Raw genomic sequence first — 27,831 nt, forward strand, 5'->3', positions numbered from 1 at the left:
AAAAAACCTCAGCGGCTGCACTGGTTTTCCCAAGTTGGGTTTTTCCGAGGACTTTTGTCCAAAAATAACTGTCAAATTTATGTGTGTGTGCTAGTATTTCTCAGTTTCCAATGCTTTTATTTTCTCCAATATTTTTGTGAAGATTGCAGTGTAATTATTTCGTTGTTGTCATAGCAATTCACTAATAATTCCAGTTGCTGCAATAGGATTTCAGCAGTAAAATTTTCACATGGTATCAGAGCGATTTTGATCAAATGGGGAAGCTCAAAAGCGGAAGCAGAAACTCGTTGTTCAGAGGGAGCAACAGGACCAAGGTTGTGGGGGAGCACCCCCCCTCGAATCTTCTCCCGAAGCGCGCTCCCGAAATTTGCTCCCTGTGAGAGCGAATGAGGGAGCGGTCGGGAGCATTCGCTCCCTGATCACTCTCGCCGGTGAAAAAGGTGCGCGGCAGACGGGCAAAGAAGGGGAGGGAAAGGGAGGGAAAAATAAGTTAAAAGGCCCTCCTCCCCTCCCATTATTCACCATTTTCACAGTGAGAGAGCAAGAGAGGGCTTTTGGAATTGGAACTTGAGTTGAGGAGGGAGATTTTGAGGATTGCTTGGGAACTTGAGGAGCTTGCAAGAGACATTGGAGCTTGAGATTGAAGGCCAAAGAGGTAGGATCTAGACTCTAATTTAGCATTTGTGTTTTTATATCTTCATTGCTAAATGAAAATTTTCTCTTCTCTCTTTCCCATTCTCATTCCTCCATTTTATTGCAGGCCCAAAACTTCAAACATCATGGCTATATGGCTTGGCATTCTCTTGTTGTTGGTTCCTTTTTTTGTTACTATGGTGTTGGAGAGTAGAAGGAGGGTTGATCATGATGAAGAGGATGAAAAAGTGGGTTTTAGTGGATTTGATGAAAACCCTAGAGAGGAGGAGTACCTTGGTGAGGAGGAAGAGGAGAGTGGAGATGATGAGGGCACAAAAACGAAACCAGACCAAACACCATTGTGGAAATATGTTTCTAGGCCTGAAGGAGGGAAAGGGGGTGGAACCACTAAATTTACATGCCTCCATTGCAAAAACACTTACACATGTTCATACACACATGCCAAAAGGCACCTCTATGGAAAAAAGCCATGGGATTGAGATAAACAAATAGGAGTCAAAACTTGTTTAAGTGTGTCAGCGCCAAAAAGAACCAAATACATAAGGGAAGAGTAAGAAGCCCAATACAGATCTAAAAGATCAAAGGGTGTCTTTCAACATGATAGCCCACAATCACATGCACAAAGAATTCCATTAGCATCCTCCCATGGCAGTGGATATGGAAGCACAGGAACAAACATCCCTTTAAGGTGTAGAACCATATCAAATTTCCTTGACAAAGGGTGTAGGAATGATGTGGATTCAAAGATTTACCAGTTTCTCTATGCGTGTGGGATACCATTCAATGTTCTTCACTCACCTTATTGGAATGAAATGGTTTCTGCCATTAACGATGCCCCCCAAGGATAAAAGAGCCCTGGGTATGACAAGGCTAGAACCATGGGACTTAATCATGAAAGAAAAGAAAAAATAGCACATTCTTTGGGTAAAATGACAAATTCTTGGAATGAGCATGGGGTATCCATTGTATCTGATGGATGGACAAATGTAAAAGGCAAGCCATTGATAAGTGTTCTTGTTGTGTCTATTAATGGTGCAATCTTCCTTTTAGCATATGATTACTCAAAAAAGTTAAAGACCGCCATCAACATTACAGACCATTACTTCAAACAGTTGAACGTATTGGGCCATACAATGTCATCCAAGTTATCACTGATAATGCTTCTAATTGTAAGGCAGCGAGAGTAATTATTGATGATAGATACCCCGACATATTTTGGTCTGGGTGTTTGGTCAATGAACCTTTTGATGTGTGATATTATTAAAAAAAAACAACCTCAATACAGATGGATTGGTGATTTGTCCAATAGAGGCAAGAGAATGATAAAATTTATTACAATCATAGCAATACCCATGGGCTTTTCCGCAATCGCTCAAGTTTGGAGTTGTTGAAGATTGCGAAGACTAGATTTGCTAGCTATTACCTCACCTTCAGGCACCTTTTGAAGGTAAGAGAGTCATTGGCTAGCATGGTATCAAGTCAACATTGGCAGGTATTAAAGGACAGGGCTCCAACCACAATTGACAGGCAAGGTTTTGAATAGGTGGAGGAGACCACTCTTGATGGTCTGTTTTAGGCACGTGTGAGGGAAGTTTTGCAATTCACCAAGCCCATCTATAGCATGATTCATTTTGCAGATACAGATAAACCAATGATTGGGGAGCTGTATGAGCAGATGGATAGCATGTTCGGGCAAATAAAAGATATTGTTCAGGAAAAAGATCCCAACTTGTATACAATGATTCACAATTGTGTGTGCACAGTGGAATAAACTTAATGTTCCACTACATGCCTTGGCGTGTATCCTTATGCCAAAATACTACTCTCCATTTTAGTTGGGCCAACCTGCACCTGGGGGTGGGGTTAGGATCAAATCCCATACAAATCTAGAGGTATCTAAAGGATATATGGAAGCATTAGGCAAGTTGGTCCCTAACAATGAGTGTGCTAATCTGCGTCTTGAATTCGACAGATACTTCAATTGCACTGGTTCATTTGGTTCTTTGCATGCAATGGAAGATAGAGACATTTTTTATGCTATCACATGGTGGGAAGCATATGGCGGCTAGGGACTTTTGCCAAAATTGGAAAAAAAAGTGCTTTCGCAAGTTGTAAATACTTCTTCTACAAAGAGGTGTTAGAGCATCTGCAGCTTCATCCATATTGTGAGGACGATAATTTGGAGGATAGCTCTATACATCTAGAAGAATTGGAAGCAGAACTTTTGAAAGATGATGATGAAGCAACAACAACCATCCCCACCCCCACCATCCAGTAGCAGTGCTCGAGTTCCAACAACTGTTCCTTTGTTATAGCTGCCTCCATCTGCATCCTCACATGGATGGCATGTGCCTTCTGGTTCTGGTCGTGCGACTATGTAGGAGGGGACTCCTAAAATACCACCATGACCTGCTCAGAAATTAGACATTAGAAATTAGAGATTTACTTGTTTTTTCTAGTTTCTAGTAGTTTTTATAACTGTTGACTCTTTCATATTTATTATGATATTTCTTGTAAACAATATATGACAATTTAAGTTTGAAGTTTGGAGTTGGCAATTATAACTCATTCGTAATGAATTATGAATATGATGCTTCGTGAAAGTTGAAAGTTGAAACATTTCATTTCATGTTAGATATTTTTTGTTATAGTTTGGTTACTTGTTAATGGCAATGGTTAAAATACAACTTTAGTGATCAATGATGATAAATGTTATATATTGAATTTTGAAAGCTTGAAACTTTAAGATTGATGAATCATGAGACTTAATATGTTGTATGTTACTAACTTGTGGACGTGGTTGATGAAGATTATAACTTCTAGATGATTGATGTTATATGGTTCAATCCATGTTTTTATGTTTTTTATATCTAGTTCATCATTCTACATGCTTTTGTTGATGTATATGGATCAAAATAAATAAAAATATATATTATAAAATTTGCTCCCGAACTAGGAGCTTTTGAAAATGTCACTCCCTGCTCCCAAGTAACCTTGAGCAGGATGAATTTCTGGTGGTTGCACAGAGCTTAAGCCTGGCAGAGCGAGTTGCTTAAGCAAGTTCGATTTTTTCAGTGCAAGTTGGCGGAAAAAAATTGGCTTGCTAGTTTGAGTGATTCCAGCAGGCAGAAAGGTAATTGTAGCTCAGATTTTCGCTGACCAAATTCCTTGTTTAGGCGTAGAAGGGTTTTGCAGCAATTTTCTGCAGCAAAATCAACCCCAGGTGGAAGAGGAAGTGCACACATAGAGAGAATTTCTCTCAAGCTGTTTCTAGTTTAGAAATTCGATTTTCCAATTGCAATTAGCAATAGCTGCAAGTAGAATTTATCACTTCAGAAGGGAGTGCGAATAGAAAATTCAACAGTCGAGTAGAGGGAACAGGGAAATTTCCGTTCATATTCAACGATGGCCACAATTGGGCTCAGAGCTAAGGATAGGTTGGAGGGATCCTCCAACTTTGTCATCTAGAAGGCGAGGTTGTCCTTCTTGCTGAATGAATTTGGTCTGAAGACCTACGCAGAAAACGTGATGGAAGTATCGACTGATGTGGATCGGCTCCAAGAGTACAAGAAAGCGATGACAAAGGCGAAGCAAATGATCTTGGATGGAGTCTGGGACCATATAGTCTCGCATATATCTGGAAAGAATACGACCAAGGAGATGTGGGATGCTCTTGATTAGCTATATCAGAATTCTTCTGAGCAACTGAAGGTGTTCTTGCAAGAGATGCTAAGAAACATCAAGATGCAAAAGGGTGAAGGCATAGATCCCTTCCTCACCAGGTTTCAAGAAGTCCACGATCAACTTGCAGTTGTTGGGGAGGCGCCTCAACCGACAGAGCTTGTGTGTTTAGCACTAAACAGTGTCTCAGAGGAGTGGCAAGTCTTTGTCCAAAGTATCTTGGGCCAAGACACATTGCTTAGATGGGATAGGATGTGGTTAGACCTGCAGCAAGAGGAGATGAGGTGAGCTCTAGTAAAGAGCTCCATCAGCAGAAGCAGTAGCAAGGGTGAGAAGGAAGAGGAGAATGTGGCCCTTGCGTCAAAGGGTCCCAGTCAGGGACAGGGTACACAAGGGGAGAAGAACAAAAAAAAGGACCTATCCAAAGTCAAGTGCTTCAGGTGTAGTGAGTTTGGCCACTATAGTATTCAGTGCCCTTTCAAGAAGAAGGCCAAGCAAGAGAAGCAGGACCAAGCTGTGAAAATTCCTAGATCTAACAATCTCAGGAATCCTACTACAACCAGCTGAATCTACTTCACCTAGATTGTAAATTACATTACAAGCTCATTTCAGATTTCTTCATGAAACATCGAAGTAAATTACTATAGCAGCCTCCACCAATTAAATATGATTTTGAAACATAGAAACTGAGCAAGGAAAATAGAAACACATAGGACATAGTGATTTTTCGACAAAAGTCCCCGGGAAAACCCAATGCGGGAAAACTGGTGCAGCAGCTCTGAGGGTTTATTATTATTAAGCAGTAGCAAAATATGAATGCATCACTGAATACGTCACAGGGTTATTCAGTTACAGAGAGAGATATTGGCATAAGCTTTGTGAGTTTTACCTCACACAATCACTGAGAAATCCTAGCTGATCCAGCCCAAAACTGATTGCCCCTCGACTTTTTTGGCTGCCTCTGCGCAATGTCTATGTCAGCCCAGCGTCAAGCTCTCTGGGTGCTGCGTCACTTCTCTAGCTGGTCGATCTGCTGCCCAAGAAATTCACTTTCCGCCTCCCAGTATCACAACCCGGCTCCCAGGTTCTAAAAATCGGATTCCTCTGCAGATTTCAAACTCCTCTCTCTCCCTTTGCGTTGGTTCTGCGTGGCCCTTCTGGCCCTGCGTCAGCCTCTGCATCAAGGCTTCTGGATCACTCACTGTCTCTCTCTATTGATGTATCTCCGGCTGAGAATCTCTCTTCGGAAGATGCTATCCCTACCCCTCAAGTACAAGAGATCTCCTCAATCGATTTTTCCTCCTGTGAACTTCTCACTTCAAAAAATCGATTTTCTCTATCTCTCAGTTTTCCAAATGACCCTCAAGCCCCTTCTTATATCTTCCTATTGGACAACCAATGGCCTAGATTAAATCATAATCAAAGGCTCAGATCATTTTGGCTTGATCTGTGGCTTTTTCTAGAAGTTTCACCCCTGATTAGATTAATACCCATTAATATTTTAATTTTCCTACATTTAAACTTAGGAACCCCATTAAAAATATTAATTATTTTAATAAAATCACTTCTAGGTGGAATTTCCCAAAACGCTTCCTGGGTTCTCTGGAATACATGTGACCAAGCCTCCTTGCAAAATTTGAGGCTTACAGTGTTTGCAGAGATAGACAAGTTGTCCTCCAGGCTGCAAGAATATTTTGCCATGTTTGCAGCTATACCTCCAAGAGTGAGGGGGGCGATATGGAGTTATAGTTCCAGAGTTGCAGCGGATGAGTAGGGACCACTGATGTGTCTTCCTCATGGATCATTAACTTGCTATAGGGGCCCACAGTATTTAGTAGCAGTATGGATCAGTGTCAATCAGATACTCGAGTGACAGTTGCAGAGTAGTTGCAGTCAGGTGTTGAGGAGCACAGAGCAATGTTGACAACAAAGCAGGAGGCTCAGTGCAGAGTCAGCAGCAGCGTAGATTCTTTAGTGGACAGTGCAGAGGCTAGTAGCAGTCAGATACTCAAGAGACAGATGCAGCACAGAGACCGTTGATCCAGTATTTCGGATGCTTCTTAGTTGCAGTGTTTGCAGTTGCATCAATAATAGTTGTGGTGAGCCGATCTTGCCACACAACTTGCAAGACAAATATTGTCTATTGACCCCCCCACTGCCAATTATATGATCAAGTTCACCATATTCCCACATAACGTCCAAATTCCTGGGCATTTTGTTTGAAACTTTGAACTTGAATTTGAACCTAGGGGACAAAAAAAAATTGAAAAAAAAATAAAATTGCCCATCACATAAGAAGCAAACACAAATGTAATAGTTAATTTTAAATTTTAAATGCCTCTTCTCACTCACTTGAACACACTCAAATTCACTATAAAAGGGTTTGAATTTTTCATTCTTGAAACATGTAAACAATCTAAATGTTATGAAGTTTTGATTCAATTTGGATTTTAAACAATGTTTTGATTCAAATTTCTAAGCAACAACAAGCTAAAAACAAACTAATAGAAAGTTTTAAGAAGCCATTTGTGTTACAAAAACTGAGAGAGGAATTAAAATACATTCCTGGCAGCAACAAATCGGCACCCTAAGTCTTCACGTTGGGCAATGGACAAATCTCCAAATCCACACCACAAAACTAGTAAATCTCCTCTTGGGCAATGGCCAACACCTCCTCTCTCCACATGGACAAATGGCAGAAAGAAGAGTGAAAAATGAGTGAAGTATCCGGCCCTTTCCCTCACTTATGCTTAGCCTGGATGGACTTCACGATTTTTTCAATCAACTCCCAATAAAATCGCGACATTTTCAATAAAACCCCGATTTTTTCGTTTTCCAAGAAGTCCCCAAAAAATCGGCCAGCTCAAAAAATCGGACTTTGCCAATTTTATCGCAACATTTTCCACACTATATTATGGAGCTATTTGGTGGGCTTGTCACCAAAAGGATGTTATTTCGCACATTATTTTAACTGTAGGGGCATTATTAGGCATAATAAGGCCATTCTAATCCCTTGGAGGATCATATAAATATGAAAGAGGTTCATTTGATCTCTCATCATCACTAACAATTGGGATATATCTTTCTAAAGATTTCAGACCTGCAATTTGTGGAATGATTTGGATGATTAAATGCATTTTGATGTGAGCAATATTTTCGCTCTCTCTTGAAGCTTCTACTTTGCAAATGTGATGGATGGATATACTCTCTTGTCATGTAAGTGCTCTTTGCATGCGAATTTCCTGATAATTTATGTCTAATGTATGAAATGCTATGCCTTGATTTTGCTTGTGCCCTAAAAATGAATGCGATTTTATGAAACACTTGTAATCTTGGCTCATTACATATGTTATTCATCTTGGCAAGAAAAATGAATTTTCCTAGGGGTAGATTGTGCACCTTTTACCATGAAACTCCATCAAATCTTGCATATCAAAGTATAAAAGTTTAAAGTTGTCATGTAGTTGTATCCATTAGTAGTGAATTTGCTTCTTTAGGCCTACTTGAAGAGAAAAGGTCCCAAATCTTGACCATTTTGACTCCAATCTTCCCAATAGCTAAGCATTGGTCCTAGATCCTTGATGGTCAACCCTAAAAATATTTTTCCTTGACCCTTTTCTTATTTTTCTGCTCTAACCCTAGAAGGCAAACTAGGTCCTAGAACGAATTGCATTAGAAACATCTCCTTGGGGTGAAAATTGGTACGCTACTGCATTGCCCCTTTCTGTAAGTTCCCTCAAAGTTTCAAGCAATTCCTGTGTCTAGTTTGAGAAAAATATCAAGCCCTAGCTCTAAAACCGTTTCTATTCTTCACCTTCCTTCTTTAGAGGCATTTCTAGGGTCATTTGCTCTCTAAAACTCATAGGAAGATCACCTTTATTCGACCCTTTCTTCTGGTCCTTGCTTGACCTAGTCATATTGTTGATGATCACCCCAAACCCTAGGCCTTGCTTGGATCCCCTAGGTCTCTCTTATGGTCCCAACCTTTGTATGATCTATATTTCACAAAACCTTAAGAGAGGTCCTCCTCCCTTTCTAGGAAACCTTGATCTAGGCATAACTCTTTTATTGAATATCCTTTCACCTAGGTTTAGGCCTCCTTCCCTCAAGCCTTTCTTGGAGAGCCCTTCTTTTGCTTCTAAAACAAGCAACCTATTATTTGAGCCTCTCCTTTGAATGGGCTTTGGAAATCACATTGTACATTGTTATTGACCTCATCATTCTAGTGATTTCCCACTGTTGTCGCGCAGATTGGCACGACAACGCTCGGACCGGGGGCTGTCACTCTTATCCCCGATCCCTCCGTTTAAGCCCGTCTCCCGTGGCTAAGGGGGGTAGACCCTGCGAGATAGTAAAGACCAACTGCCAAACAGTTGGGTGGGAGACACGATACACGATATGATAAGCAGTAGATGGAGTTAGAGATTTAATAGACCAGTGCCTTAAGAGATTGTTATTAAAATGATTACTTGTTAAATGATATGAAAGGATGGACCATGAACAACAATCATCTATCATCCGCTAAAAACACAATGCTCTTAGAATGACAAAAACGATATCCAGCAGCTAAAAATTTGAAAAGATGAATGCTTTAAATCACCACGAGAATCATAAACCATCAACCAGATATCAATTTCGCATCTCAAACTTGAAAATTTAGCATCTCAGCATAACGCGAAAGCTCATGAGACTTGCAAAAAATATTTCCCACAAAATTTTTATTTTTCAAAAAAAAATTTAAATCTTTCTTCCTCTTTTTTTTTTTTTTTTTTTTCAATTTTTTATTTTTCAATATTAGAAATCTAAAAAATTTAAAATTCTAAAACTAAATTAATTTTAAAACTAGACTAAACCAAAATTTAATAAATAAATAAAAAATCTAACAAAACACTTTTTGATTTTTATATAAAAAAAATTTAAAAAAAAAACTATGCCAAAATCTAAATAAAAAAGAAACTTAAACTAAAAATCTAAAAAAAGGAACATTAGGAATTGAATTTAAAATCTAAAAAGCTAAACCATATTTAAATCCTAAATAAGAAAATTTTACAATCTATTTTAAATGAAATCTAAAACATTAACTATATGAAAACGTAAAAGCTAAGTCTAAAAAAAAACTAAATAAAATCTTTTTATTTTTATTTCTTTTTTTTTTTTTAAACCATGAAATTTAAAGATTAATCTAAAATATAAAGATAAACTAAACTATACAAATTTTAAATTAACCTAAAAAAATCAAATCAAAATCTAAAAAAAACCCTACGTAAATCTAAACTAAACGAAAACAAAGAAAATGAGACGTGAAGGTTATTACAAATGACAAAATCGAAACAGTCGCAGACATATAAAAAAATTTACCTTGCCCGGTGATGGATATCGCGACTTCCAGCTCTCGACGCGGGGTTTTCAAGCATGAACGCCTACCTTGCCTCAAACGATGGTGATGCAAGGCCACGAAATCTTCAGTAGCGGCAATCATACACAGTTTTGCAGGTCGACCGGACGATTTTAGATGGCGGATTGAAGTTTACCTGACGCCTGTGTTGCTGGACGGTTGAAGTGAACGTGGGTGCCGTATCAATACATTGTAATGTATTTGTCGAACCCCTGGAGAATGTTCCAGAACTCTTAGCTGTCACGCATCGCACGAATTGAGAGCCACCATCGACGAATTTTGGAGTTAAGTCACTGTTTGTCGGCGTGAGGGAAACTAGGCACGTTTTTGAGCAATAGATTGCAGGTTCTGGCCCGATATTGAAGAGAACGGACGGCTCAGTCACGTTCCTCCAGTGGCAATTCTATTACGTGGAGGCTGAAATGAAACGACCTCAATTTGCACACATCCTCACACATTATCCGAGCCAAATCGTGATTAGATTTAATAAAACTGAAAGGGACCCTTGCTGCGTACGCAGAGAGAAACTCTCACTATTGACGGCTCAGCATTTCTGAAATCCCACAAAAAATGCCCACCGCTCATGTGATTTCAAAGCATCAAAAGATTCAAGCAATGCCCTCACGTGGTGAAACAGATAGATACACATTCAGCAGTTTCGTTTGGTGGCAGGAAGCTATTTGAAGATGATATCTCTGGAGAGACCCTGTTCCTGCAATTTCAAGACAACAGACAAAACCCTAATAAAAAACTGTAAAAAATCTGAAACCCTAGATCAGCTAATTAAATGTACAGATTTAGCCCCTTCACAGCCAGATCTAACATTAAGAACAGGAAAATTTTAAAGAAAAGAAATTTCAGATTGTCACTGTAAAAAAGAAACTTCAGAAATTCTCTCATGCAGATCAGAAAAATAAAACCGAATGATAGACCCAGGATCAAATCCACTGGGCTCAGCAGAAAATGCTTGTGGGAGTTGGCTGGTTCAGCCGAGAACTTCCCCTAACGCCCACCAAATCTTCTTCAGCAAGGGTTTTTCTGCACAGCTCAGAAACAACCATCAGTAAAGAGGGCAAGAATGCTGCTAGATCTCAGGAAGTAATGGAGATACCTGCCATTACTTCAGAAACCCTAACAGCACCCAAACCCTAGCAAGTGAGCAAGATACCTGTACCCACAATACTCTACAAAAGCTATTATTAACAGCTGAAAATCACATATGCAGAAAATCAAAACAATCTCACAGCATTTCAAGAGAGTAACACCAGCAAGATATGGACCCCAAAGTCTTCTTTATTAACCAGAAACAAATTTACAAGAGAGTTTCTTCAGTCTTTGACTCACAGATCGAATGCTTTGAAATGACCCCCTAAGACCCTATATAAAGGAAATGATCCTAACGGCTAGTTCGAGTGATCCATGTAGAAATGATCTCAACCGCTGATGAGGATCAAGACATCTCTTGATCTCATCCGTCGATTTATTAACTTAAAATATTATTATTTTATTAGTTAGGGTTTTTACTTCATTTTTTAATTTTTTATTATTTTTCATTATTTTATTATTTTTATTCATTTTTTAATTTTTTAAATCATTTTAAAATGGATCACTGAACTAAGCCTTCGGAAACATCACCTAGGACCTAGGACTTAGGACTCATGAGGGGATTTAAAACATTTCTCGACCCTCAGGACACATTACATCATGACTTTTACAAAATTACATCTTAAGGGACAAACCCATTTAATACAGACCCTCACAAAACACCCAGTTCTGCGACACAACTATAATCTAGCAGATTTGACACACTAGGATTTTCCTAAAGTTCTAATGACAAAATCCATCCCGGCTTTGGGGTCAGGTTTGAAGGAAAACTCTGCCGATCCATGGATCGGTGAGACGAAAAACCTTCCGGGACATAGATTATCATAGAAAGTTAGGTCCACCTAGGCAGCTTTACAGACTCTGATCTGCTTAGATTATTTACAATTCATATATGCAGACTGGGTTTACAACTGAAATGATCAAGCTGCTGATGATGGCAGGATGGCACGGACATGCTGATCAGGTGTTGCTTCTTTCTGTCAAGAAAAACGGGGTGCACTGCATGGGTAGTTGACCAGTAGGGGTCAACACCCACCATATCAGGACTCCTCCCATCAGTGAAAGTCTACAAAGAGAAGGAGACATCCATTGAGCCCCTTTGGAAACCCTCCAAGGACCCCTACTCAATTGAGCGGTAACCAGATGCAGTTGCTACTCTTCTCTAGAATCCTTCCGAGAACCAAAAGATGTTCTTGAAAGAGAAGTTGAAGACCACCAGGATGCATAAGGGTGAAGGAGTCACTCCTCATCTCACTAGAATTCAGAATGTTTGAGACGAGCTTGTTGCAGTTGGAGAAGCACCTCGAGAGAGTGAGCTAGTGCATACAGCTCTCAATGGTTTCACTATGGAGTGGACTACCTTCACCCAAGGTATCACTAGATGAAATAATCTACCTGGTTGGGATCGATTGTGCGTTGATTTCACACAACAAGAGATGAGGCTTGCTCTGGTTGAGAGCAATATCAGCAGCAACAGTAACAAAGGACTAAAGAGTGTGAACAACGAGGAGAATTTTTCCCTTTCATCAAAGGGGAAGGCAAAGAAAGGTCACAGGGGGCAAGGCTCACAAGGAGGAGAAAAGAAGAAGAAATATTTGTCAAAGATCAAGTGCTTCATATGTGGTGAGTTTGCTCACTACAGTACCCAGTGTCCGAAGAGGAAGAAGGACATGAAGGAGAAGCATGAGCAGGCAGCAACTTCGAGAGAGATTAACAATTTGTCCAGCAGGCTAAAGGACGAATTTGCTTTGTATGTAGCTATACCTCCAAGAGAGAGGTGGGGAGACCTTGAGCTTTAGACCCTCAAGTTGCAGAGATTTGGGTAGGGTTCAATCCTAGAGCTTCAATCCTAGTGTTTTGTCCACGAACCTTAGGGCTTTCTTATCCAATCCCTTGTTTCTTGCTAGGGTTTACAAACCCTAGAATTCAAATGTTAAAAACCTAGAATTTTCATATTCAAGACTTTCAGTCTTCCAAACCCTAGTTTTTCACAAATCCATTTTACATCTCTTGTGAGTTCAACAGACTTTGCAATGTGTAAAATTCTTCTTTCCATATCCCATTGACCAATCATAGTTGAGCACTACTAGAAATTCAGCTAAACATTGATTTCAAGCCTTTCAACCCAAGAGCCTATACACATCGAGTTTTGAAAAAGCATTCATCTTTCCTTAGAGGACTTTTGCTCAACAATGCAAGGTTCATCGCAACAAATGGCTTCATAATGTCCTACTTCTGAATATACATTGTAATATCTACAAAGAAAAACACAGGTTCGAGACATGTATTCCAAACATTTAGCATATGTGCATAGATCACATAATTCCCTTGAGTGGCTTTGAATTGCCACAATCTAAATTGATACTGTCATTACTACTTGAAGTATCAAGATGACTTTTTATGCTTCAGATTTCTTGAAAAAGGATTCCTTTAACATTCACAGTTATTATGACTGACTTTCTTTAAGAATTTGCTTATGACTATTTTAAGACATCTTTATCACAGTCCCATGGACTGACTAAGAAGTAGATTATAGTTACTGATCCTTGTATTCCAAGTATTTGAATTGCAAAATTATAGCCTTGTTGGTCTCAAAATTCCAACTTATCATTATAGTGTGCTTGCATAGAAACAAATGCTTGCTTAGATCTCCAACACTTCAACCTAGCCACTTAAGGCATCAATCCATCTTCTTGAGCTTGTTATCAATCCAATCCCTTCATTTAAGTAACAGTGTCTTTCATAGTTCAAAGATTAAAGGTAGATCTCATGCTTATGTTCCAAAAACTTCCTTTTGGTTGCTTCCTTCCAAGAAACACCAACTCAATTATCATGTTGAATTTTTAGCAATCAAGAGATTGCTTAAGACTTCTTCAATTTTGTCTCAAAGCAATGATAGCTTTTGCAATTGTCTTATTCCTCAGATTGTCAAGAATTTTCTTGACCACCTTCTGTGACCTTTTAGAACCACAGTAGTAATTCACGATATTTTCAGTTCTGAGATAACTCGATCAAAGGAATCATCACAATCTTGAATAGACATAAAAATGAATCTTCAAATGCTTCAACCCTAATCAATCTTCTGAGCATAATTCAAAGAGTCTCGACCTCCTGTACCCAAATATAGTCTCTGAAGTATTTTAGACTTTCTAAGATAACTAGATTTGTCCAAGAGGATTACAAACTCAATTAGGTCTGTTTGATTAAGTGCTAGAACTTTTGGCAGACAACATGACTTATTTTGGGACCTCCTTCAACTTCTTCAAGGCTTATGGCCTAATCTGAGGTGCTTCCACCCTCTTCGGATTTCGGCAACTAGTCCAAAGACTAATGAGGTCATTTGATCCTATGACAGCCTTCAACCTTTTAACAAGGTATGTTCCAATGATGGTCTTTGATCAAATCACAAAAGGATCAAAAACAAAATGTAGTCTGGCCTTTCAATTGACTGAGCCAATTCGAGATTATCTAAGATCATTTATGGAGATACTTGGCCTCTATCATTAGCTATGAGGTCTTCGATCTGTCTATCTGAGATAGACCTTAGGACTTTTCGGACCTCCTTTGATCTTCTTCTTTTGGATTAGGGCTTATGCCTTCTCTAAGGATGTAAAATAAAAATAAAAATAAAAGCTTTGACCTGAAGATCTCGATCGGGGTCCTTCCTTCTATGAGCTTTACCTTCATAAACAGAGGTATTATTTCCACCATAGATGAAACTTGGTCCATCTGAGATCTCTTTGTTACATGCTTATTCTTCTCCTATACATAGAATACGCAAAGTTTTCTGCTTCTTTTCATTATATGGACAAACCCTGGTTAGGGCACAAATTACACAATGCTTTGGTAATGTAATCCTTGGACTAGGGAATCTAGGGCTAGTTGACAAATTGACCCATAAATTATGACTTCTTTCTTCAGGACTACTCTTTCACCATAGCTCTGATACCATGCTGAATTTAGTGCCTCTAAATTGATAAGTACTTCTTACGATTTCCATTAGGTTAATCATTTTCTTATGATCTTTTTCATCATAGAACAATTACACAGAGGAGTTCAATAGTAAAACAAAAAAGTTATAAGGATCATAAAGAGACAGCCACACAATTAACACAAGTATTTACCTTGTGAAAACCAACATGGGGAAAAACCCAGCGAACCTTTCCATAGAGAATCAATTCAACAGGAGAGACATCAAAGTCAAGACAATAGACAAACCAACCAGCAAACTATCCACCAAGAAGCCAAGTCAAATCCCTCCTCAATCTGCTCATATTCAACTCAGTGAAGGCCTGCAACAAAGACAAGAAATTCAGCCTATCTCTTCCAAAGAAGTTTGGACTTATTGCACTCATTTTTGTCAAAGTTTCAAGGAAGCAGACATACCAATTTTTTCAAAGGATCGAGATTGTCAGCCATCAGCGTATTGTGTCATTGTAAACCCATTCTGCAAGTTTGTAATGTAAATGATGCTAGTACATCCGTTTAATTATGTGACAACCTAGGTAAGCCTATTATTTTGGCGAAAATTTCATCCTAGGAGGTTTTTCGTCTCACTGATTCATTTGTGTTTCTAAACACGGATGGTCGGCAGAGTTTTTCCCTCCAACCTCACCCCAAAGTTAGGGTGGAATTTGTCGTCAAAGTCTTAGGTGAGTCCTAGTGTTTTAGTCGAGTCTTATGTAAAAGTGATTTGAGAATAATTTAAGCTAGTTGGCTAAATTATTTTATTACAAATCACTTGGTCTACTAGATCATATTGTGTCACAGAATTTGGTGTGTAATTTGAGGGTCTATACCAAACAGGTTTTCCCCCTTTGAAGGTTGAATTGTAATTATCTTATGTAAAAAATATTTTAATGCATAATCCCTCATATTTAGACACCATGGCGAAAATATTAGAGGATGGAAAAAATATTTAATCCCTTCAACTGTCAATTAATTAATTTTTTTGGCAAAAATTAAATTAATCTTAAGCCAAAAAATTAATTAATTAGAGTCAAAGTTAAATTCCTAGAGAAATTAAATTCTCCAAGTGGAAAAATTCGTAGGTATCAAAGAAATTAATTTTTGGAAGTCCCCCATCAAGGGAGTTTTGGAAATTTCAAGAAAAATTGGACCCTTGGGCCTTGATGGTTAAGTCAAAGTAATTTTTTTAAGGAAAATAGCTCAAATAATTAATTTGAGCTAATAAAAAATGGGTTAAATGAGAAATTCGAAAATTCTTCAAAAACAAATATTTTCGACAGTGGAGATTAAAAAATGATCAAATATTTTTAGATGGCCAAGATTATTTTGATGGGGATCAAGCCAACTAGCCGTTATTTTTCCACTTGGAAGATTTATCTATAAATTAGGAGTCATTTGTGTCTAAAGCCATCTAATGTTTGGCTAATGTAATTTTGCAGAAAAGTTGATGTATGCTACTGTCTCACTGGGTACGTTTCTTGAATCATAATAAAGACTTTGGGGTGCAGTTCATGGTGTTTATTGTTTACAGATTTTTGGTATGTGTTGGGTACAGGCATTCCTATATTGTATTTAAATTTTAATTAAATTGTTATTTCATTGTAGATGATAGGAATACTCTATTGATAAGTTTTGGGCTTATCTTAGATGATCCAATTCATTGTTGTTTTAAAAGTTTATATGTGAAGAAGTATATAGTGTTTGCAGGCTCCTCGGTCCTTGGGCTCCAAGTTCACAAATTGTGGGCGTAAGATGACCTTGTTTGGAATTCAAATATTTTTATGGTTTATCTAACTTCACTAAGGTTGTAGCTTGCATTTATTTTACAAGGTACATCTAGCCATCTATCAAAAAAAAAAAATTTATCTCAAAATTCCTTTTAAAAGCATTGCATATTTGTACACCTTGTAAATAAATTTGTATAATATTATTTTGTAAATTATTTTTTCTAACTAGAGTTTTGGGGTTTTGGGGTTTTCAGATTTTTTTATATATTGGGGTTTTGGGTATTTGTAAATTCATTTGTATAGGTGAAATCAAGTGACAAGCACTGAATTAAAGCTAGATCTAGGCCCTTGAGGGTAAGATTTACCCTATAGAATTTTTGCAGGGTCAGCCATTGAAGATTTTGCAATGAAATTTAAGATTTGAAGCAAATAATTGTTTGGAGTAAGGGTTTAATTTTTTTAGGCTTCCTAGGCCCGAATCTTCCCTCTCCAAGCCATGCGTCAACCTCCTCAGCCCCTATGTCTCCCTTTGAGGGTCCAGCGTCGTCATTTTTAGCCTCCTTGAGGCTTGTCGTAGGCCCCCAAGGGCCAAGGCCTCGTCCCTTGGCCTTGGGTTGAGGGTTTAAGGCCTTTATTGGCTTTGTCGTGGGCCTAGAAGGCCTTGGGCCCCCTCCTTGACCCAAGATGGATGCCCTAATCAGCTTGCCATTGGCTTTCAAGCCCCTCCTCCATCCTCCTTTCGGCATCTCTTCCCAGCCTTCGCTCTCCCTTTTGGCCTCCTCATTCCCCCATTAAGCCCTTCCTTAGCCTCTTTCCCTAGGTTGTTAGGCCTCCTCCCTTCAATGCAGGCCTATCTAGGCCCTTTTCCCCCATCGCTAGCCCTATTAGGCAGTGTGGAAAAAGTCTGCAAAAAATCCCGATTTAATCCTAAAAACACGATTTTTTGAACTAAACGATTCAATCCCCCGACTTTTTGGCGACTTTTTCACAAAGGAAAAAATCGCGACTTTTTCCTTATACTCCCGATTTAATCGGGAGTCAACCCAAAAAGTCTTCCTCCCTTCCCAGGTCGTGGATAAAGAGGCCGCAAAGGTGAAAAAACTATAAATTGAAGCTTCCATCCATGCATTTTCAAGTTATTGCATTGTATTGTTTGTCATACTTCTTGCGAGCATAGCAGTCTCATTTGTAATCTGTTAGTTTTGAGGTTAAGATATGTTTTTGTTTTCCAAGGAAAAACAAATCTTTATACTTCATATTTCTAGTTAGAAAGCAAAGTATACATTGGCTAAGCCTCCAGGCTTTCAGTGATCCAGACTCTTACCAGCCACTGCCCTTTCAAAAGATTACAAAAGTACCAAAAGGACAGGCATACAATAGTCTTCCGTGGAAAGAACCCCACACCATCAAAAACATTGTTACAGTTGTTGAATGCTTCCAGGAGAAACAACAAAGAGGAGGTCATGAAGATCAAATAGCAACAACCTTTCCAAAAAAAACAAAACCAATGCCTCAAAAAAGAACCCATTTTTCAGACAGGAACAAAGTACCTGTGAAATCTTGTGACAGCAAAGATCCTTCCTGCAATGAGAGCACGTTTCGAAAGGGAATCTTCTTTAGTGGTGAATTCCCTGTAAATGTGGGGAAAGGTTATGTATCAGAAGTGGATTTTACCTCCAAGAGTTTTTGAATAATAGATGCCAAGGCTAGGTTAATAATCTGACATCTACTGTTTTCTCAAAAAATAAGCAGCTTGGATTCACCAAGCGTTAATTTTCACATCTACTATGATACTCACTATTAATTTTCATTGGACCTACCACCCGACACCTTATTACCCAAGCAGATTACAATCTACTGAATAAATGCATGACTTATTTCTTAATACAATTAGCGGAAACAAAAATTAAAAGGGGAAGAGGATCTGAGTGACTGATTACTTGATGACTTTTAGATGACTCATGATATACATTTATTATATTTTTTGTTGATATTTTGACTCTTGAGAGTTGAGACTCAGACAGGACTCAAAATTCAGGAGTTGATTCACTATTTTGATATGTGATGTAGCATTAGACTTCATATACATATTATATATTAGCTTTCTTTACATGTTTATGTGGAAATGCATTTATTTGATGTTGTGGATACTCTAGATGTTAAAAAAAAAAAAAAAAATTGTGTTTTTTTAATTTTGCCGACTTTTTCAAAAAACTCCCGACTTTGACGAGTTTTTCAACTTTTGGACCCTTGCCGAATTAATCCCGACTTCGACTTTTTCCACATTGCTATTAGGCCTAGCGTTGGCCCTTTTTGGCCCTAGTTTGACCTCTGTCCATCTCTGAAATTTTTTGGACAAAAGATTGGTGGGTTTTGCAAGGAGGATCTTGTTCAAAGTTGGTGTTTTCAGGTGCCAAGTGATTTGAAAAAATTTTGTCAACTTGGGCAAGTGATCTACAACGCCTTGGGCACAGTGTTTTCTCTCTAAACCCTCACATTATCACTGTTTTGATTTTGCCGTCCTATTCATTTCATAATAGTGAATTAAATGCCCTAAAATCACATCTAAGTGGTCTAAACACCCTAATACTTTTATGATAAAAATTTTGCTAGTGTTTTGGCTACTTGGATATTAAATTTCTAGCTTGGATCTAGTCATTTGCTTGTTGAAATATCTCTGCATAACTGAATAGATCAAATCTGATATAAAACTGAAAAGAACACTCTAAAGGGTATAGGATTGATTGGTGTGGCATCTAGCATATTATCATAGCTTCTAGACATCTTGGGCATCAATCTTTTGGCATAGATCTCTAATTTATAGTGGCTGATATCTCTGCATAAAAGGTATAATCAGATCTGATATTTTCTGAATATAACATCTTAAGAGGGCTAAAAATTCATCAATTTACATTGGCAAAGTTGTTTTATCAATTAGCAAGTCATTAGGCTATTTATTGGTCATTTTCAGTTTCATATGTTTGATAATTCCTTGATTCAAAGTGACATACTTGTTGTTGTTCTATACTTCATCATAAGTAGCTCTTTCATGATTAAATTGGCTCATGGTGCTTTATGTTGTTGAGTTCTAACAATTGCTTGTCTTGTGTTAGATTTAAAAAATTGTTAACTTGACACTGGAATCACTCAAATATCTAAGCTTTAAATCTTCTAATCTCATTGATGGTTTAAGTTATTTGAGCATTAAGATCTAATTGGCATCTTTGTGTTTAGCATCTAATTGAAGCATTGTTGAGAAATCATTGGATAATTGCTCTAAGTTAAAGATCATAATCTTAAGAAGCTTTGATATCTTTGTTGTCTATCTTAAGCATTTGGCATCTTAAGTTTCATTGGTTATCATTCTAAGTGAGAATCTCTTAACATTGGTCATTGGCATATCTTAAATGTTCTCAAGTAATCATTGTTGAATTAGATAAAGGTTCTAAATTGCTAAGCATCTTGTGCATTGATCCATTGTTCAACATTGACAGTTGTATCATTAAGCACTTGTCTTGTTTTAAGATTGTCTTTCAATTCATTATTAAGTACTCTCGCTATAAGGTAATCAGTATTAAGTACTTAAAGAACATAAACAATCTTAACTCAAGACCCACTCACCCATTTCATTGCATAAGCATTCTAGGCTTAGCTTGCACTAATAATTTACCTCCAAGCATAAGCTTGGTTGATAGACCACGAGGGCCACCCTTCCTCACCTAGCTTGAGGGATTCAGAACCTTTCTAGTGGTTAACATAGTGACCTTGCAGTCATCAGAGCCACAATCTCTTTAGCGCCAGAGGCACTGGGTGGTTGGAACACAGGGGGAGGTATCGTTAATCAAGCCTCTGTTTTCTTTCCGTTGGCTTCCATCCCACAACCTAATCGAAAGACTGATCTCAAAACAGTGAAGAGGAAGGTTCCATTTAGACTAGGCATATAAATTTAAAAGTAACCAAGATCCTTGCATTACACCTAGATCATAGGATTTGCATAGCATATAGGTTAGTAAGTCATTTAATCAGCAGTTGTCCATCTGGTTACTTGGTCTTAATTTGTAATAAGCAAGAGTTTTGACTACATAAGGCACTGGTCTCATTTCTAAACCTAATCAAATCCTCAAGTCTTGCTAAATTTAACCAAGTATCTAGGCCACTCAATTGTGTTGCCCAGACAAGGTGGTTCCCAACTTGTCTTTCATCATATCATTTCCATAGGGACTACCCCACATAGCCTACCGTTGGGAGACAGCTAGAACGAAGTGAGCGGGGATCAGAGTGACAGCCCCCACCCTGAGCCATTGTCGCAGTGCCTGTACAATTTGAGCGACAAAAGGACTTATCCACAGAAAGAACCACAGAAAACTCGGCCCAAAACAGTCACACATGCGAGTTGCAGAAGGTCAAGATCCACACGTGCAAGGTCTCTTTTTCTCCTCTCTGACTTCGAACTCCTTATCTCAACCTTCTTTATCTTTGCTTAGAGGAGCAGAAATGTTGATTTTAGATAACAATGGTATGTTCTATGCTTGCAACAATTACTTCAATGCCCTTTTATTAGCCCAAAGATAATTTCCGCTTAATTTCCAATAGCAATCACATAAACCATTAATTCACATTGACGGTAACTGTAGATAGAACATAAATGATAAGATGCAGAAGAAAAACCAAGACAAGAGAACACAAGAATTAGGCTCAAACCAAGGAAATACCCCAAAATGGGGAAAACCCTTAATCAATCTTCTTATTATCAAATATCAAATGTTCAGCAAAGAGAGAATATCCAATAGAGTACAATGATACAAAGTCAAAGTCAAAGTTGACTTGCCAAATAGATGATCCAATAGCCCAATCAAAATTTGAAAATTTTGCTCTCAATCAACAGCAGTCAAATACCCCTAATCAAAAAGTCAACAGTGGTCAGTGCAGCAGAAAAGGAGTCCTCCTTGATCGCCGTCAAGGTCAAAGCAATTCGGCTTTCCTTGGAGGTCAACCAGCGACAAAGACAATCAAAAAAGGAGCAATCAAACTCGGCATTCAAATCAGTGAACACATGCCTACAGTCAACGCAGGTCAACCTACCAAGAATGCCTTGTAATCTGTGACAATAAATGCGGCCTATTGAAATAGAGATAATCCCTCCAAAAACGCAACCAAACGAAGTCAAAGGAGCCTCAATCAATGTTGGTAAAAGTCTCCCAGAAACAAAAAGTCAATGCAAGTCAGATCAGTCCTCCACAAACTTGCACCTATGAGATGATAAGTTGCCCAATCATATATACGAAACAATCAAATGAGCAGAGAGAGATGTCTGTTGTGAATGTGCCAAATGAGGATGAAGGTCTCTTCTATTTATATGTGATGGTGAGGGGTTCAATTTGTCTAATTAAGCCCAAGCTCACCTTGACCAATTGCACATGTGTGGGTTGACCTTCAAAATTATATTTCTCCTTGTCCAAATTCAATGAGCCTTAGGCCAATTTTGGACCTCTCGGAAAGAGGAATTCAATCCAATAATCATCTTCTTCAACTAAGCTCCCCAAAGTGGAATTTGGCCCTAGTTTCATATTTTAACACTCCCTCTCAACTAGGGAGAATTCCACCTAGCAATATCCATCCATCATCATGCCATCTTCATCATCATGTACTATCTCTGCATCTCATCTCGTCTCTATTGAAGATGGATATAGATAACAAGAAGAATCGATTGAAAGTGAGTCACAAGACATTACCACCCTCCACTAACAAAAGTCAGTCCACATAACCAAGGGTAGAACACCAATCAGACTTTATCCTGAGCGATCAAGTCGTTGAACATCATGCATCCTAGACATACGGAGTATGGCATATACATGATGCGTCCATATGTAGTGCTATGTGTTAGTTTTTGTAGCATCAGAGGTGTTCTAGTCTCGAAATTTTGTGGAGAGAATTAAACACATGAGCTCTCCATAAGCCAAAAATCGCGTCTGGAATTCCACCTAGATGTGTCTCAATTAGATTATTAACCTATTTTTTAATATTTTATAAGTCTAAACTTAGGAAATCTGGTTAATTAATCAGAGTTATTGAGATAAGGTGTGAATCATCTAGAAACTCACACGGATCGACTTTGATATGATCTTGGCCCTTGATTAAGTTTTAATCTTGGTCATTGGAGGTCCAACAGAAGATTATAAGGAGGTCGATGGGTAGATGGAAGATATACCAATAATGCGAGTTCCTTGGCATATTGAGTTATCCAGCTACAGAGGTCCAACAAGGAAGAAGAGTTTGAGCTAGAAGGGTTGCGTGTGTCATAGGGGGAGGGGCAGTGAAGTTGGAGGACGATTTCCAAATCCGATGAGTGCATTTATAGAGAGGCTGAAATTTCTTGAGAAAGTTGCGCAGAAGCTTCAGAGAGCAATTCAATTTGCTAAAGGAAGAAGACGTTTTCAGTTCCAGAGGTCGGGCAGAGGTTCCAGACAATCGGAGAAGCGTTTTCCCAGTTAGTAGCAGGCAGGATGACTTGATTTTCAGTGGTTCTGAGCAAGTGCAGGCAGCGTGAGTGCGGGAAGCACAAGTGTAGGCAGCGCAAGTGTGAGAAGCACAAGTGTAGGCAGCGCGAGTGCAGGTTGAGAGTGTAGCAGACTGCACCAGGGTGACACAAAATTTGCGCAGGGCGAGGTGGACAACTTGATTTTCAATGGCAGTAAAGCATCGAGATTGCTTGGAGTGAGAGTAATTTCCCTCAAGAACTTTTTGCCAATATTTTCTTTGTATGATTGCCAGTTTTCGGCACCAAGATTGTACTCAGAATTTCACTGTTGCTTAATAATATAAAACCCTCAACTGTTGCATTGGTTTTCCAAAGTTGGGTTTTTCCGGGGACTTTTGTCCAAAAATTATTGTGTCATATTTCATGTGTGTGCTAGCATATTTCTCAGTTTCCAGCGCCATTATTTTCCGTAGTTTTATTTGTAAAGGTTGCAGTGTGATTAGTTAGATATTTGTCGTAGCAAATAAATTGTTAAATTAATTAACAATTATAAGAATTAATTGCAATTGTTGCAATAGGATTTCTGACTTAAAATTTTCAAACTACAGTCCCTAACCACTTTTCCCAACTCATTGGCCAAATGAGAAGTACTTCACAAGAGTCCCAGACTACAAGGGTAGGATGTATGTTGGGGCATCTGTAGGAGAAGGTGAAGCACTCATCCTAATCATATGCCATAGGAGAAGGTGAACCACTCACCCTATATACAACGTACCTATAGAGGCAAGTGAACCACTCACCCTATTGTAAACCCTCCATGCACTTTATCTGATTTATTCCTACCTACTTGTTATGTTACTTAACAAGTTATTTACAATGTAAATACTGAAAATAAACACTAGTGCATGCTCAACATATTACAGATCAACAACTGAAGGAAACATAAACAATCACACCAAATGACACCGTTATTTTTGGACCAATGTCCCCGGAAAAGCCCAATTTGGGAAACCTGGTGCAGCTATCTGAGGGTTTTCTTATTAAGCAATATCAGAGTACAATCTGGGTGCCAAATCCGGCTTACCCAATAGAGAATTTCCTTGGCAGTAATACCTCTCAGTTTGAGACAAATGTCCTGGCTGAAACCCCAGATAAACCTTCCGGCAACGCCTCTTAGCTCCAGTCTGCCCCAGAAACCCCAACGTCTGCCTTTCTGGATTGCGTCAGCCTCTCTCTGCCCAGTGCTAGCCCTGCGTCACCCTAAATGAGTCTACGTCGGCCTCAAGAGGCCCTGCGTCAGCGTTCTGGCCCTCTGTGTCAACAACGCTGGCCTCTCGGAAGCACTGCGCAGCTCCCGGTTGCCTTTGCACGGCCCTGCGTGAACCCTAGCTGCTACTGCGTCACTCTCTCTGGCTCCTGCGCTGCTCTCCCCTGGCTGCTACTGCGTCACTCTCTCTGGCTCCTGCGCTGCTCTGCCGACACTATTTTTGCCTCTCTGTCTCTCTGTCCTCAATGCCCCCCAGCTGCAACTCTGATCACTGATTCTATCTCTCTTAGCAAACCCCGCTCTAGAGAATAGAATGACTGATCACTCTGGTCTCATCCTCTGCACTGCTATATCCTGTACTGTTGCCCATGGTTCTGCCATTGTCATTGCTGCTTCTGTACGACAACTCCCTCTGCATCCGTGTTGTTGCTGGTCCTTTCTCCCAACACTGCAACTCCTCTCATCATGTTGCATCGCGCTGCCCACTGCGGCACTACAACTCAATTACTGAGAAGTAAGTAACTGATCTCCCAACTCTGACCTCTTTGTTGGGCTAGAGACCCTCCTGATGCTGAAGCTCCCTCTGCCGCTGACAAGTGCTCCCTCTCTGACCTCTGCGCTGCTACAACAACTCCCTGCATCTCGCACCGTTGCACACCTCTCTGTGCCATCCTGCACTGGTGCAACACTCCCGTGCCTCTCGCACTGTTGCAGCCTGCTAGCCTTGCGTTGTCCTGGGAATCTTGCACTGTAGCTCTCTCTGCCGCTTCATCTGCATCCATCTCTACCCACATCAGCCAGTCATGCTACTCCTCTTTGGAGCTCCTGTAGCAAGGTCTAATCCAAGAGGTTGGGTACCTCAAGGATCCTGCCCCTCACTGCCTGTAGTTCGCCTGACTACAGCTCGATGTCTCCCCATTTCCGCTCAAGTGGTGCGTGTGCACTCATAGCACAGTCATCGTCTGTCAACACTTCCTTCTCTTCCCTTGTTGGCGCTGCCTTAGTCTCGGAAGACCCTCCCTTACTCTTCTTCCTTGGACACTGGGTCGCATAATGACCCAGCTCCCCACAGTGGAAGCACTTGATCTTGGAGAGATCCTTCTTCTTCCACTTTTCTTGCTTTCCCTCAAATGCTAGGGCAACATCTTCCTCCTCCTCCTTGACTTTGATCCCCTTACTACTGCTTCCCGCCTTTCACTGTCGTCTAATCTCTTCCTGGCGAAGAGTCGCCCACATCTCATCCCAAGGTGGAAGTGTCCCTCTGCCCAGTATACTCTAGACAAATACCTCCCAGTATTCTGAGACAGCATTCAGGGTTGTCCTCACCATCAATTCCTGATCCGGCGTACCTTCTATAGCAATCAGCTGATCTCGGATCTCATTCAGTCCTTCGAGGAAGGTGTCAATCGGTTCTCCCTTCTTCATCTGATACGACCTCGGCTGATTCTCTAGCAACATCATTCTCTGCACAAAAAGTATGTTGGTACAATTTCTTTAGGGCCTCCCACATCTCATATGTCGTTTCCTTCTCGGCAATGTGTGGTCCTACATGGTCCTTGACCCCGTCAAGGATGATGCTCTTGGCCCTCGCCATTGCCTCCTCATACCTGTCATTCTCAGCTGGGTCAACTGTGATAGCTATCGTCTTCAAGGTGAAGTGCTTGACACGATTTCTGTCAAGTACGGATAAGATTTTGGCCTTCCAGACTGCGAAGTTCGACGCTCTGTCCAGCCTGTCCTAGTCTCTTACTCCGTGTAGTGCCATGATGCTCTTCTACTTCCCTCCTAGAAGTTCTCAATCTGACTCCCTTTGAGTCTCGATTTCCCTCCTGGAAATCCTTCTGCCGATGTCGAGATTCCCCCTACTCTGATCGTCTGTGCAACTGCACCACTGATCCAGGTTTCTCAGCTAGAAACCCTCGGTAGCAACTCCCTCCTCTTGGCCTTGCTCTGTCAGGTACTATTCTGACTACAATACCTCACCAGCTCCACTCTGCAATGTTCCCACAGCCTTCTAAACCCCAGCAACCTAAAGGTGAGAGCTCCTATGCTCTGCGCAATCCCAACACCAGCAACCCGGCCTCCTCAGCCAACTGTGTCAGCCCTCCTAGCTTTTGCGTGGCTCTGCGTGAGGCTCCCTTTGCCTTCCTTAGCCTCTACGCTATCTCTTCCTAGCTCACCCTTGATGACACAAGCACTACGTCACCCTTCCCTTGTTGCTGCTCTGCTAGAAAAAGCTTCTATCACCTCGGAACAGTTGTTTTCTGCTGCTATTGCTCCGCTCGGCTGATGTCCTCAGTTCTCCTGTGATCTACAATCACGCTCTGATACCATGTTGAAGTTTCTAAGTCTAACAGTTAGAAACCCTCCATGCACTTTATTTGATTTATTCCTACCTACGTGTTTCATTACCTAACAAGTTATTTACAATGTAAATACTGAAAATAAACACTAGTGCATGCTCAACATATTACAGATCAACAACTGAAGGAAATAGAAACAATCACACCAAATAACACCGTTATTTTTGGACCAATGTCCCCGGAAAAACCCAATGTGGGAAAACGGTGCAGCTATCTGAGGGTTTTCTTATTAAGCAATATCAGAGTACAATCTGGGTGCCAAATCTGGCTTATGTAATAGAGAATTTCCTTAGCAGTAATACCTCTCAGTTTGAGACAAATGTCTCGGCAGAAACCCCAGATAAACCTTTCGGTAGCTCCTCTCAGCTCTAATCTACCCTAGAAACCCCAGCGTCTGCCTTTCTGGACTGCGTCAACCTCTCTCTGTCCAGCGCTGGCCCTGCGTCACCCTGAATGGGTCTACGTCAGCCTTCTGGCCCTCTGCATCAGCAACGCTGGCCTCTCTAAAGCACTACGCAGCTCCTGGCTGCCTCTGCGTGGCCCTGCGTGAGCCCTAGCTGCTACTGCGGCACTCTCTCTGGCTCCTGCGCTGCTCTCCCGGCACCATCTCTGCTTCTCTATCTCTCCGTACTCAATGCCCCTCAGCTGCAACTCCAATCACTGATTCTATCTCTCTTAGAAAACCCCGCTCTAGAGAATAGAATGACTGATCACTCTCGTGTGTTCTCCAAGTGACCCTCAAGCCCCCTCTTATACTTTTCTCGTTAACATATCAACGGCCTAATCAACGACTAAGATTAGATCTGGCTTGATCCATGTCTTTTGGTCCATTCTAACACAGTTTTATATTAATCCACATTAATATTTTAATTTCCCTAAGTTTAGACTTAAGGACTCCATTAAAAATATTAGTTATTTTAATATCTCCTGAACTGTTTAGACTCTGCCCAAACCCTTTCTGGGTATTGGAGATCTTATGTGTCCTAACCTCTCCACCAAATTTTGTGGCTAGAGCACATCCGATGCTACCCCAAATCAACAACTATGGTCACACATAGCTCTAAGAAGTACCCCAAGCCCCTAGGAGTTCCCAAAGCTCAATGTCCAACTCAAGCGAGACCCTCATGGGAGGGTTCTTCCACGACTCTAAGTCTCTCTCAGAAGGCTAAGAACTTGACCTTCCCCAAGGGCTT

General features: G+C 40.0%; 1 protein-coding gene across 13 annotated transcripts in view; it reads right to left on the reverse strand.

The window, feature by feature from the left end:
• LOC149246972 (uncharacterized) overlaps window positions 1-27,831 on the reverse strand; it is a 539,894-nt gene that overhangs the window by 459,527 nt on the left and 52,536 nt on the right. For 10 of the 13 annotated variants that reach the window (XR_016266584.1, XR_016266583.1, XM_089458081.1 and 7 more), the window contains exon 2: window positions 18,081-18,161. The exons of the other annotated variants lie outside the window; for them this stretch is intronic. Coding sequence is in view for 8 of the 10 variants with exons in the window: in XM_089458081.1 (XP_089314207.1) it covers window positions 18,081-18,161 (81 nt within the window). In the remaining 2 variants the exon portion in view is untranslated. The remainder of the gene's footprint in view (window positions 1-18,080; window positions 18,162-27,831) is intronic. 13 annotated transcript variants of the gene reach the window in all.

The sequence above is a fragment of the Pinus tabuliformis genome, chromosome 7 (genome assembly GCF_031772625.1).
Source record: "Pinus tabuliformis cultivar Carrire ecotype Pingquan chromosome 7, CPIR1, whole genome shotgun sequence".
NCBI lineage: Eukaryota > Viridiplantae > Streptophyta > Pinopsida > Pinales > Pinaceae > Pinus > Pinus tabuliformis.